We start from the raw sequence: 14412 nt of genomic DNA, 5'->3' as shown, positions 1-14412 counted from the left end.
CTTGGATTGTTCTTCTGGAATGGTAGTAGATGGGGGTTTCCTCATAGTGTGTGGGGTAATTCTTCAGCACACTGTGTGTGATACAATACTGAGTACTCCTAGCATCCCTTTCTGGCCCTCACCTCTTGGGACAGAGTCACACACACGTCGTGCACACACACATGCTCCAGATGCTGTGGGTTGAGGCTAGGGGTTCAGAGAAAGAGAGAGGGATCATAAAACGCTGAGGAAGAGAGAACAGAGAGAACACAGAGGTCCTCTCTCCCTCTCTCATTATCCTGTTACACTCCCTTTGTTTTCCCTGGCTGACCCACGGCCCTGCACTACATGTGCTTTTGAACAGAGCGAGAGAGAGAGGGATGGAAGGAAGAAAAAAGGAGTAAAAGGGAGGGATGTATTCTCACTCCCCCACACCGCCATGTGTGCTAGGGAATGAAGGGAGGGAGGGAGTTGGAAAAAGAGAGGAAGGATGGATCGATTCTCCCTTCCCTTTTTCCCTTCTACATCACCATGCATGCACCATGTATGTTATGGGATGCAGGGAGAGAGCAGGAGGGATGGCCGGAGAAGGGAAAAGATGAGTGTAACTGAGGGATGAATGGATGGGATTCTCCCTTCCCTCCTCCCCTTCTATACCTCTCCAGCTACAGTACCAGTCAAACGTTTGGACACACCTACTCATTCAAGGGTTTTTCTTTGTTTTACTCTTTCCTACATTGTAGAATAATAGTGAAGACATCAAACCTATGAAATAACACATATGGAATCATGTAGTAACCAAAAAAGTGTTAAACAAATCAAAATTCATTTTATATTTGATATTCTTCAAAGTAGCCACCCTTTGCCTTGATGACAGCTTTGCACACTCTTGGCATCCTCTCAACCAGCTTGATGAGGTAGTCACCTGGAATGCATTCCAATTAGCAGGTGTACCTTGTTAAAAGTTCATTTGTGGAATTTATTTCCTTAATGCATTTGAGGCAGTCAGTTGTGTTGTGACAAGGTAGGGGTGGTATACAGAAGATAGCCCTATTTGGTAAAAGAGCAAGTCCATATTATGGCAAGAACAGCTCAAATATGCAAAGAGAAACGACAGTCCCATCATTACTTTAAGACATGGTCAGTCAATCTGAAAATCCTAATCGCAAAAACCATCAAGTGCTATGATGAAACTGACTCTCATGAGGACTGCCACAGGAATGGAAGACCCAGAGTTACCTCTGCTGCAGAGGATAAGTTCATTAGAGTTACCAGCCAGAAATAGTCAATTTTAAAATTGTATCAACTGCCTTAAATTTGCTGGACCCCAGGAAGTGTAAATGGGATCCATAATAAATACAAATACAGAACTGCACCCCAGATTGCAGCCCAAATAAATGCTTCAAGTAACAGACGCCACTCAACATCAATTGTTCAGAAGAGACTGCGTGAATCAGACCTTCATGGTCGGATTGCTGCAAAGAAACCACTACTAAAAGACACCAATAAGAATAAGAGACTTGCTTGGGTCAAGAAACACGAGCAATGGACATTAGACCGGTGGAAATCTGTCTTTTAGTCTGATGTGTCCAGATTCAACTATGACAGGCAAAATGAGAAAAAAAAATCCAGAAAATCACATTGTAGGATTTTTAATGAATTTATTTGCAAATTATGGTGGAAAATAAGTATTTGGTCAATAACAAAAGTTTCTCAATACTTTATTATATACCCTTTGTTGACAATGACAGAGGTCAAACGTTTTCTGTAAGTCTTCACAAGGTTTTCATACACTGTTGCTGGTATTTTGGCCCATTCCTCCATGCAGATCTCCTCTAGAGCAGTGATGTTTTGGGGCTGTTGCTGGGCAACACGTACTTTCAATTCCCTCCAAAGGGGTTGAGATCTGGAGACTGGCTAGGCCACTCCAGGACCTTGAAATGCTTCTTATGAAGCCACTCCTTCGTTGCCCGGGCGGTGTGTTTGGGATCATTGTCATGCTGAAAGACCCAGCCACGTTTCATCTTCAATGCCCTTGCTGATGGAAGGAGGTTTTCACTCAAAATCTCACGATGCATGGCCCCATTCATTCTTTCCTTTACATGGATCAGTCGTCCTGGTCCCTTTGCAGAAAAACAGCCCCAAAGCATGATGTTTCCACCCCCATGCTTCACAGTAGGTATGGTGTTCTTTGGATGCAACTCAGCATTCTTTGTCCTCCAAACACGACGAGTTTAATTTTTACCTAAAAGTTATATTTTGGTTTCATCTGACCATATAACATTCTCCCAAACTTCTTCTGGATCATCCAAATGCTCTCTAGCAAACTTCAGACGGGCCTGGACATGTACTGGCTTAAGCAAGGGGACACGTCTGGCACTGCAGGATTTGAGTCCCTGGCGGCGTAGTGTGTTACTGATGGTAGGCTTTGTTACTTTGGTCCCAGCTCTCTGCAGGTCATTCACTAGGTCCCCCTGTGTGGTTCTGGGATTTTTGCTCACCTTGATCATTTTGATCAAATAAATTCATAAAAAATCCTACAATGTGATTTTTTTTTTTCATTTTGTCTGTCATAGTTGAAGTGTACCTATGATGAAAATTACAGGCCTCTCATCTTTTTAAATGGGAGAACTTGCACAATTGGTGGCTGACTAAATACTTTTTTGCCCCACTGTATGTGGATAGGGTGGTGCTCCCTCTGCTGTTTACTGAATTCCACGATCATCTCCTTTGTTTTGTTGACGTTGAGTGTGAGGTTATTTTCCAGACACCACACTCCGAGGGCCCTCATCTCCTCCCAGTAGGACGTCTCGTCGTTGTTGGTAATCAAGCTTACCACTGTGGTGTTGTCTGCAAACTTGATGATTGAGTTGGAGGCGTGTATGGCCACGCAGTCACTCCCTGTGCATGGCCACGCACAGGGAGTACAGGAGAGGGCTGAGAACGCACCCTTGTGGGACCCCAGTGTTGAGGATCAGTGGTGTGGAGATGTTGTTTCCTACCCTCCCCACCTGGGGGCGGCCCGTCATGAAGTCCAGGACCCAGTTGCACAGGGCGTGGTCGAGACCCAGAGCTTAATGACGAGTTTGGAGGGTACTATGATTTTAAATGCTGAGCTGTAGTCGATGAACAGCATTCTTACATAGGTATCCTCTTGTCCAGATGGGTTAGGGCAGTGTGATTGCGATTGCATCGTCTGTGGACCTATTGGGGCGGTAAGCAAATTGGAGTGGGTCTAGTGTGTCAGGTAGGGTGGAGGTGATATGATCCTTGACTAGTCTCTCAAAGCACTTAATGATGACAGAGGTGAGTGCTACGTGGCGGTAGTCATTTAGCTCAGTTAACTTAGCTTTCTTGGGAACTGGAACAATGGTGGCCCTCTTGAAGCATGTGGGAACAGCAGACTGGGATAAGGATTGATTGTATATGTCCGTAAACACACCAGCCAGCTGGTCTGCGCATGCTCTGAAGACGCGGCTTGGGATGCCGTCTGGACTGGCAGCCTTGCGAGGGTTAACACGTTTAAATGCTTTACTCACGTTGGCTGCGGTGAAGGAGAGCCAGCAGGTTTTGGTAGCAGACCGTGTCGTTGGCACTGTATTGTCCTCAAAACGAGCAAAGAAGTTGTTTTGTTTGTTTGGGAGCAGGACATTGTGGTCTGCGACGGGGCTGGTTTTCTTTTTGTAGTCCATGATTGATTGTAGACCCTGACACATACCTCTCGTGTCTGAGCCGTTGAATTGCGACTCTACTTTGTCTCTATACTGACGCTTAGCTTGTTTGATTGTTGTAGAAGTTGTAGAAACATCAGATGATCAATTGAAACAGGATGCACCAGAGCTCAACTTTGAGTCTCATAACAAAGGGTCTGAATACTGAATAGTATTTTTAATATATTTGCAAACAATTCTAAAAACCTGTTTTCGCTTTGTCATTATGGGGTATTGTGTGTAGATTGCTGACATTTTTTTTTTTAATCCATTTTAGAATAAGGCTGTAACGTGGGAAAAAAATCAAGGGATCTGAATACTTAACGAAGGCACTGTACACACACACACACACACACACACACAAAGGCAGGCTGTCCTTCACCTGAGCTCATTTTAAATGGCATTGTGTGTCGTCACAGCAGGAAACAAAATGCCAGGCCTCAGGAGAAAAAAAACTATGATGTACGTGATGACTCGTGGCTTTGTTCACACACGCACACACGTTCGACTTCAGACACAAACACATTTGTACAGACACACAATACAACAACTACAGTAGCTCTCTATACTTGCAGATGCCTGTGTACGTAGGTCAGCCCCGAAATTATTCATCTTATCAACTGTATACAAGAATTTACTCTGTTGTCTTATGAATTCAGCATTCTCTGTGTTGGTTTTGCCAATTCCCATTGGCACGCCTCTGAGAAGCAGTGGTTACATCATGTAGGACTGATATCCAATTGGAGGTTAACTTTACAGAAATACTATTGGTCAATAACTCAGGTTTGTATCCTATCATATTTTCAGAATGTTTGCACCAACTCAACCCTGTTTTCAGTCTATAACAAACAATGTATTGAGATCAATTTTATATTGAGTGATAAAATAAAATATACTGTATACAGTAGAGACTGATGCAGCCTAGGAGGTGAAGAATGTAGGGCATGCCTGTCTGTCTTAAGGCTTGTGATGTGTGTAAAGCGATATTCATCAATACTGTGTAGCGTACATACCACTCTGTAGGACACTTTGTGTGTGTGTGTGTGTTAAAGAGCTGCCCTCTCGCATAGAAAGGTCAGGTGTTATACACTTAAAAAGATAATCTGTGTTTGTGTGTGAGTGTGTGTCTCCGGCCTGCCTGCGTGTGTCAGCCTCTAATGATGAGGATGATGGAGGGACTCAAAGGAGGAGTGAGAGCCGGAGTTCTGGGGCGAGCACCCGGTGGGAGGCTAGGCGATTGGGGAGGGGTCTTTGAAGAAACTTGTAGGACGGCCGTCCATTAATATAAAAGATGTCCCATTTCAAAGTGCTTTATTCAAGCTCAGAGTACCGGCGCTCACAGAAGAGGACATGTCCACAGGAATGTTCCCTCTGTCAATTTGCAAGAAAGAAAGAAAGAGGGAAAAGGAATGGAGGAGAGGCGTGTATGTAAGGTGGGTGTGTGTGTGTGTGTGGGGGGGGGGGGGGGGGTGTTCCTGTGTGTCCCTGTGTGTCCACTGAGCTCCTTTTGCCTGCCAGCCAAGCGTCTCTGTTTCAGAAGTAATGCACCGTCTCAAAGCCACAAAAATACAGAAAAGAAAGACCGTCTGCGTCTCTTGTTACATGAAAGTGGTTTTATCCACACCGCCCGGCAGTATATCAGCCTTGAACTTGGCCGCTGGAGACTCTCACCCATCTCCTGTCTGCGTTTTATCAGAGAATGTTATAAACGAGGCTTTCTGATGATGAACTGATTTACCAGTGGCTATTCATTTTGTTTGGTCAGGAGTGTCTATGCATCACTAGGCAGGGAGGCTGAGACAGCAGTTCATGTCTCCATTTCTCTCTAGCTGACCTGTGTCTCAGTTTGTGTCTGAGTGAATGTCTCTGTTCACTACCAGTCAAAAGTTTAGACACACCTACTCATTCCAGGAGTTTTGTTTATTTTTACTATTTTCTACATTGTAGAATAATAGTGAAGACCTCAACACTATCAAATAACACTTGGAATCAGGAAGTAAAAAGTGTTTAAACAAATCAAAATATATTTTATATTTGATATTCTTCAAAATAGCCATCCTTTGTCTTGATGACAGCTTTGCACACTCTCTTGGCATTCTCTCAACCAGCTTCATGAGGTAGTCACCTGGAATGAATTTCAATTAGCAGGTGGAATATGTTGAATATCTTTCCTTCTTAATGCGTTTGAGCCAATCAGTTCTGTTGTGACAAGGTAGGGGTGGTATACAGAAGATAGCCCTATTTGGTAAAAGAGCTAGTCCATATTATGGCAAGAACAGCTCAAATAAGCAAAGAGAAACGACAGTCCATCATTACTTTAAGACATGAAGGTCAGTCAATCCGGTACATTTCAAGAGCTTTGAAAGTTTCTCCAGTGCAGTCGCAAAAACAATCAGGCGCTATGATGAAACTTGCTCTCATGAGGAACACCACAGGAAAGGAAGACCCAGAGTTACCTCTGCTGCAGAGCATAAGTTTCCAGCCCAGAAATTGAAGCCCAAATAAATGCTTCACAGAGTTAAAGTAACAGACACATCTCAACATCAACTGTTCTGAGGAGACTTGCTGCAAAGAAATCACTACTGAAGGACACCGATAATAAGAAGAGTATTGCTTGGACTTAGAAACATGAGCAATGGACATTAGACCGGTGGAAATTTGTCCTTTGGTCTGATGAGTTCAAATTTGAGATATTTGGTTCCAACCGCCGTGTCTTTGTGAGACGCAGAGTAGATGTACTCCGCATGTGTGGTTCCCACCATGAAGCATGGAGGAGGTGTGGGGGTGCTGGTGACACTGTCAGTGATTTATCTAGAATTCAAGGCACACCACAGCATTCTGCAGCGATACACCATCCCATCTGGTTTGAGCTTAGTCTCACTATCATTTGTTTTTCAACAGGACAATGACCCAACACACCTCCAGGCTGTGTAAGGGCTATTTGACCAATAAGGAGAGTGATGGAGTTCTGTGTCAGATGACCTGGCCTCCACAATCACCCGACTTCAACCCAATTGAGATGGTTTGGGATGAGTTGGATCTCAGAGTGAAGGAAAAGCAGCCATCAGGTGCTCAGCATATGTGGGAACTCTTTTAAGAGTGTTGGAAAAGCATTCCAGGTGAAGGTGGTGGAGAGAATGACGAGTGTGCAAAGCTGTAATCAAGGGAAAGGGTTGCTACTTTGAAGAATCACAAATATAAAATATTTGACTGGTACTTCGTTTCTCTGTGTTTCTCTCTGTGTGCGTTTGTCTGCATGTGCAAGTTTCTCACTGACTCTCTCGCTCTGTGTGTGTGTGTGTGTGTGTGTGTGTGTTTGAGACTAGAATTGTGTACAAGCAGTTCTGAGTATCATCATCACTTTTTAATATGAATTGTTAAGTTAATTCAATTATTTAGCAAAGTGTATTTTTTAAAGTTGGCACTGATTTCATAGGAGTCATCTGGTCTCTGTTTCAGGGGACGTCTGCCTGTATTCTGCCGTCTTGGCTGAGACATGATGGATTATTTCATCAGTTGAGAAGGGGTGCACTGTGATCTCTGTCTTAGGCTGGAATACGCCTTAGTCACAGTCTCTCACACACACAGACCGACCGCACCGGTGTGCACGCACACACTGAGAAGAAACGTGTGTGTGTGTGTGTGTGTGTGTGTGTGTGTGTGTGTGTGTGTGTGTGTGTGTGACGTCGGACAAGTAAAGATAGAGATAGCGAGTAGGCCCTTCTGAGTGAACATCTCATAATGAAGTGGGTAGAGTAGCAGGTCAGCAGTGGTCAAACGGAGACACAGATCTGTGCACACCATTAGGAACCCACAGTCCTATACAATACTCTACCGAAGAGTGCCCATAGTTGGTGTGGGGTTAGAACGGTTGGGCTTTGTGCTTGAGTGTGTGTTTGTATGTCAGCATGTATGTACAGTTTCTGAAACCAGGTTGACCTGGCCTAAGGTGCTCATTCAAGTTTCTCTCTCCCCTCATAACCCCTTCTTCTCTTCATCTGTCTATTGACCAGGGTCATCACTCTATCTGACAGGCACAGAAGGCTAGCTAATGACCACCTCTTATCTACACAAGCACACACACACACACAGTCCCCCGCCTCTGACCTGACAAGTCCTAAGCCGTCATTTCCTCATGTTGCTTCTTTTACAACACATTTCTCCCAGAAAGCCTTCCAACTCTGCCCCCCTCCATCCATCCGTCTCTCCCTCCCTCCATCTGGTTTGAATCTGCAGGCTACTGTGTCACAGATAGGTGTAGGGACTGGTGATTTCTCTTTAATTTCTCCTCCCTCCTCCCTCTCTTCCTTATCCTCCCTTCACAATGGCTCTGCTTGTTTGGGGACTTCATAAGGGACTGGAGAGGCTGTCAATGTGTGCTGTGCTGTGCAGTCTTATCATTAGGGTCTTGAGTTTTCCTGATCACTTGACTTCACCAGGAAAACCTTTGAACCCTAATTTATGAAGAGTGAGCTGTACCTTGTTGCGTAAGTGTCACAACCCTCTTTTGGGAGACCGATATCTCTTGATGAGTTCACACCATTTTCTCTAGATTGATGTAATACTCTGAAAATAGAGGCAGACACTTTATGAAACCTTTTCTATCTATTTACAATAGCTGTTATGTTGTTCAATGGATAATGTTCAATGAGTTTTCTATAAAACAGTCTCAAATAAAAATCGGAGTGCAGTTTACCTAAATTAGTTATGTTATTGTGTTATCTTTGTGAAATGCAGGCTGCATATAACCTCATCCCAAGGCTAGTGTTGGATATCAATGATTCAAGTTGGTCTTAGTGGGAGTGACCTTACTGAGTAAAGTATTTGTCATTTAAGTTGAGCAAATCACACAACTGTGAGGTGTGTTTCCAAGTGGAAGCAAGACATACAAGTTAGGGGGAAGGTGTTGTGGGAGATGATTGGTTGGTAGATTAAGCCAGGGAGGGGGTTTGAATAATCTCACCCGGGCGCCGGTGTAAGTGTTTTTTGCACGGGCTGAAAGTTGATTGCATTTGATTATGAACCGGGCTGCCTCCCAGGCATAAGCCCGGTGCCCCGCTCTGTCTGACGGTGAAGTTGGCTCAAAACAAAAGAGACGTAATTAAGCACGTTTAGTAATGAGTAGGATTCTGTTTTCCCATGCAAAAGTGATTGCTTATGATAACACTATCTGCCCTACCAATGAAAACTAGATTGAAAATTCAAAAATGTATTTTATACAGAATGGGTTGTATGTTTCTGGGCGATGCACCATGTTGCGTCGTTGACAACATGACCGAGCAGTACAGATTACTGTTCGATTTGAGGAGGGCGCTCCTCCCTCCCTGCCTTCACCCGGGCCAGATTAATCAAACCTCTTCATTGCCTATGCTCCCGATCTTTCTATTGGCTAACAAAGGCCAAGTTTGCCGTGTTGGTCCACCAGACTCTTTGCGCATTTGGGCGGAAGTGTCTGGGAACGAGACTAGACTGAATATACAGCTTTTATGCTGGGAAATAGGGTTGAACTGACATTGATAAATATCTGAGTGTCTATTGCGACTTGCCATTATAGGATTCATCTTTGTGTTTTTACCCAACACTCCCCCATTATTATCTGTGGTCTGTTGATAAAATACCTGCTTTCACTTATTCAATACTATAGAAAACCATTTCATAAGTAGTTTTAGGCTGAGCAATGTGGTACACATCCAGTACATGGATTTGATCACAAAATCCAAAAACCCTGTTCTTAGGTCAAGCTTTAAAGCGATATTGAAAGATTTCTCATTTTAGGTGGTTTATCTACTTTATCTACCCAGAGACAAACGAACTCATGGATACCATTATTATCATTAACATATCGTTATCGTAGCGCAATTGCTGGAAGTCTCCCGGTAGCTAGCTACTCTCATTAGCAAGGGAATAGACTTTCTAACTACTCCAAAACTTGGTGGTAGGTAATTTGGTCATCACAACATGGTATCTACCCGTGCGCTCACAGACACCATAATGGGACGGATACAACATTGCGATCCCCTATACATTTCTATGCGGCAATGGGGAAAGAATGAGGAAGTGGATAGAATCTTAATATTATCAGTGAAATAAAAAAATAAAAAAAATAATGATTGCTATGTTTAGCTTTGTAAGACTATAAATGACCAAGCACCCAATTTTGGAGTAATTAGAAGCAGGGGTTGGACCCGGTTCAGGCAATAGAAACAAAAACCGGAAAATAACGACATTTTTCAAGGATCAGAATCATAACCAGGAACAGAATCGTTATTTTTAAAGGTTGGAAACCAGTTAATAACGTTCTTTTACATTTTGGGGATCTTTTTCCAGTTCCACAAAAACACAATAAACCGCCTAGGCAAAGCCCTCTCTCTCTGTCAATCAGAAACTTCTTCCAGTGCCTGCCTTCCAGCTGAAAATCTTTGCAGTGTGTGTGTGTGTGTGTAGACTACCTGCCCCTCCCCCTCCGAAGCATAGCTCTAGCCTACTGACATTACAAGCGTGATTCAGAAGATAGGGAGAGAGATTTTTAATTGGAGAATAATGGTTTAACTTTTTCAATGCTAGTTAGGGATACTGGGAACACTAGGAATACTGTAGTTATCACATTTCACGTTGAATTTATTAGGTAAGACATTTTTAATTCTGGTGCCACTCTGCACACACAAGGTTCTTAGCTTGCGAGCTTCTCTGGCAATTCTGAAGTTCAAAGACATTCAACGTTCCTCCATTCAGGCCTAATTCAGATAATATATGTCATCACAAGATGCCCAGAGCTTCAAGCCAAGCCTCTTCCTTCTCGCTCTCGCCCCACCCACAAAATGTCATTTACATCTCATGCCCTACACTTGTTTTTCCATCACGCATGTTTAACAACTCATTGCGCTATAGCTTGCCCACTCCATAGCAAGCTGCTCTATCTGCACTGCTTGATTGTAGTTTAATGTCAAGCTAAATGTAAAACAAAATAAGATTTCAGAGGTTTAAAAAGTAACAGAAAAAAAAACAATATAAACCAGTACTTTTTTGGTGTTCAAACTGGTTCAGAGCTTTATTTTGCTGGTCGGAACAGTGGAATGGAACAAAAAAATATATTGTTCTGTTCAGAACAAAACAAATGGAAAAACATTTTTGTTCCAACCCCTGGTTAGGTCTATTCACCTGTATGTGAGAGGACCTGGATACTGTACCGGGAGACTTCCAGTAATTGCGCTATAATGCTTGCTATCTTCAATAATCTCCAAACTGCACGCCGAGACATACAAATTATATCCATGCGTTCCGACTCTGGGTAAGTAGATAAACGACCTAAATCTCAAAATCTTGCAGTATTCCCTTAACGCTGGACTGGTGCAAAGCTGACAGCTACACACTTTCTTTTTCTCTCTCTGCCTCTCTCTCTCCCTCTTTCTCAATTTCTACTACTCTCTCCTTCATCCATATTACTCTCTCTTTCCCCCTGCGTATGTAATAATGGACTATTTTCTTTGTTTTGTCTCCTGTTCAAGACGGAGGCAAGGGAGACCATCCCCAGGATGCTGGCAGAGCTGGACCTGGGCAGGACAGAGAAGTGTGTGAGGGTCAACTCAGTGTCCAGCGGCCTGGCGAATGCTGACCTACAGGTCATCCTGCAGGCCGAGGTTCTGCCTCCAGCCCTGATGCTGCCCAAGGTGGAGGACGCAGCGGAGGTGCAATGGGTATGTGTCTTTTATGTGTGTGCGTGTGGAGGTTTTTGCTTCATGATTGATTGCCTGAGACCTAAGACTTGCGTTAGCTCCCAGCGCTAACAGTAAGACTTTGGCTCAGTGAGCTAACACAGTCTTGTAGTGTGCAGTCTGTGTCAAACCCAGTTTGACACATCGGTGCAGTGACTTGGATTCCATCACTTGCCGTCTGCTGCTAGAGTTGATGCGGCGAGATTGGTGGAGGGCAATGTTCCCTCTAAACTGCGTGTGTATGTGCGCGCAGTAGCCCAGAAACTGCCACGCAGCTCCCCTGGGACTGCCACAGAGAAATATCAGCCCACAGAGAGAAGCACGAGATTTAACTTCACTAGACTTTCTGGAGCAGTGGTCACAAATCAGTCGATCTCGACAAACATTCTGTAAAAAACTGTTGGTGGTATGTGCCCCTGATTCAGCTGCTCTGCACTCCGGGGAGACAAACTGTTGCCATTTTGAACCATTTCATGTGTCTGAAAGTACAAACTGCCTTCCCGGTGAGCCCAAAGAGCAAATCAAGTGTGCTATAGGCTTACCCCTGGCCAATCGGATGGCTTAGATCACCATGTCTGCAGTAATGTAGCAGGCATAAAAGAAAGCTACACCAAAGATGATACTGTGAGATTCCAAAACGTTTAAAACCATGACTAGGAGTGAGACTGTCAACGAATACAGCAAAGAGATGCTGTTTTTATGAACGAGTTCATGTTTAAGTTCTAACTAGCACTGTCAACACTTTGTATTCAACACTTTCATAAGCTGTAAAATGCGTGTTGTATTTCCACTCAGCGCTACAACAAGCACCCCAGCAGTAATGAATGGTATGAAAGTGTATCTATAGGCTTGCGTTGTTGTTTTTGTTATTATTAGTGGCTTGGGTCTTTTTTTAATATGGAGGAATATTTCACTTTCTCTGTTCTCAGGAGTAACAACATTCAATTGTCCATGAGGCAGAAATAATGAAGTGCGACTCAAATTACGCAATCAGCTGGAAGTCCATGTCCTTTTTTGGTCAGTGGAGGAAAGGGAGAGCGGAGTGATATTGATAGGCAGACCCTCAGTCAGCTGTTCTCTCCCTCTGCTGAGACTGACCATCAGATGCAGGCACCATCAGCCCAGTAAAATAAAAAGTCAATTATTTAAATGTATGCTCACTCAGCTGTGCCTCACAAGTAATACAACAATGGATCTATTACCGGTGTGATCATATAGCTCATTTTGAAATATTTCTTTTTTTTAAATTGCCTGAAAAACAATGCATTCATTGGCAGTGAAATTAAAGCAAAGCCAGTATGCAGTGATAATGTATTGGACCTATAGCTTACTGCTCAAACCTCATTGCTACAGTTCTGTTTTAAATTGGTTAATGTTGCGTAGGCTTATGTTTTTTAAGTCATGTTAAAAAAATCTGAGCGATAGATCTCTGCTTGCATTTTGACCCCGTGGTCTTGACCCAGAAAAGGTTGGTACCCACCGTTCTGGAGTTTTCCCTGTTAACACTATCAACGTTTCCCTTTACTTTGGCAATTGTGATTGAATCAAAGCAATATCAGCCACTTTCAATGCAACATACCGAAAAACAAAACAAACTATGCAAGAGATTTTTTTCTTAATTGGACTGTGTTAACAGCTTGAGCGGTCGTGAATGGATGCGCTTGTTTTGTTTCTATCCTTTGCTAGTTAGTGAGTTATTAGCCAAGTTGTAGATAATTTGGGGAGTGATGGCTTCTTACAAGAGCACAAAACATGTACATTTTGAGACATCTTTGTAAAGTGAGTCAGGTAAAGAGCTTGTTTTCTTAACGGTGCAGTGTTGTATATTGAGACAGGCTTGAATAAGCTAAGTAGCCAATAGGCTGGGGGTAGCATGATTTGTCTGATTCTCTGCAATAATGGTATAGGAATGATAATGCATTTCATTTTGTAAAGTGGTTTCTTGCATCAAACACAACATTTTCAGTCGCCTCCTTGTCTGAAGGACAAGTGGATAAACAGATTAATGTTTTTTTCCTCAAAAGTTTAATGGAATGTAGACCTACATTGAACACCCCATATTTGCTGCTACTGTAGGCTGAATAATAGAACAGCTATTTCTATGTTAAAATGTTATGGGATGCATTTTCTCCGTTGTTTTTGAATGTAGGCCTCTACACTATGATTAAATAGCAGAGGTGGGACCAGGTCATTGTTTTACAAGTTCCAAGTCAAGTCCCAAGTCAAGACAGGCAAGTCGTAGTCAAGTCTCAAGTCCTAAACTTTGAGTTTCGAGTCCTAAACAAGCCATAATGTTCTCTTCACCAAATGTAATACCATTTCATATTTTTAACAAGAGTAATAGTTAGTATATTACATTTACACATCATGAATGCTTAAAAAAATATATAGTGTGGCAAAAAAGTATTTAGTCAGCCACCAATTGTGCAAGTTCTCCCACTTAAAAAGATGAGAGAGGCCTGTAATTTTCATCATAGGTATACTTCAACTATGACAGACGAAATGAGAATAAAAATTCAGAAAATCACATTGTAGGATTTTTTATTAATTTATTTGCAAATTATGGTGGAAAATAAGTATTTGGTCAATAACAAAAGTTTATCTCAATCCTTTGTTATATACTCTTTGTTGGCAATGACAGAGGTCAAACGTTTTCTGATCTTGCGTGGAGCCCCAGATCAAGGGAGATTATCAGTGGTCTTGTATGTCTTCCATTTCCTAATAATTGCTCCCACAGTTGATTTATTTCTTCAAACCAAGCTGCTTACTTATTGCAGATTCAGTCTTCCCAGCCTGGTGCAGGTCTACAATTTTGTTTCTGGTGTCCTTTGACAGCTCTTTGGTCTTGGCCATAGTGGAGTTGGAGTGTGACTGTTTGAGGTTGTGGACAGGTGTCTTTTATACTGATAACAAGTTCAAACAGGTGCCATTAATACAGGTAATGAGTGAAGGACAGAGGAGTCTCTTAAAGAAGGTCTGTGAGAGCCAGAAATCTTGCTTGTTTGTAGGTG

General features: G+C 42.8%; 1 protein-coding gene across 1 annotated transcript in view; it reads left to right on the top strand.

The window, feature by feature from the left end:
- The window catches only part of clybl (citramalyl-CoA lyase), a 196037-nt gene that overhangs the window by 107030 nt on the left and 74595 nt on the right, over positions 1–14412 (top strand). The window contains exon 3 of the mRNA XM_021596826.3: positions 11195–11383. Within this exon, the coding sequence (XP_021452501.2) occupies positions 11195–11383 (189 nt within the window). The remainder of the gene's footprint in view (positions 1–11194; positions 11384–14412) is intronic.

Source organism: Oncorhynchus mykiss, chromosome 3 (assembly GCF_057628025.1).
Source record: "Oncorhynchus mykiss isolate SJ-2025 chromosome 3, ASM5762802v1, whole genome shotgun sequence".
Taxonomy (NCBI): domain Eukaryota; kingdom Metazoa; phylum Chordata; class Actinopteri; order Salmoniformes; family Salmonidae; genus Oncorhynchus; species Oncorhynchus mykiss.
Note: the sequence above shows the minus strand (reverse complement) of the source record. Positions and strands in the feature narration are given on the sequence as shown.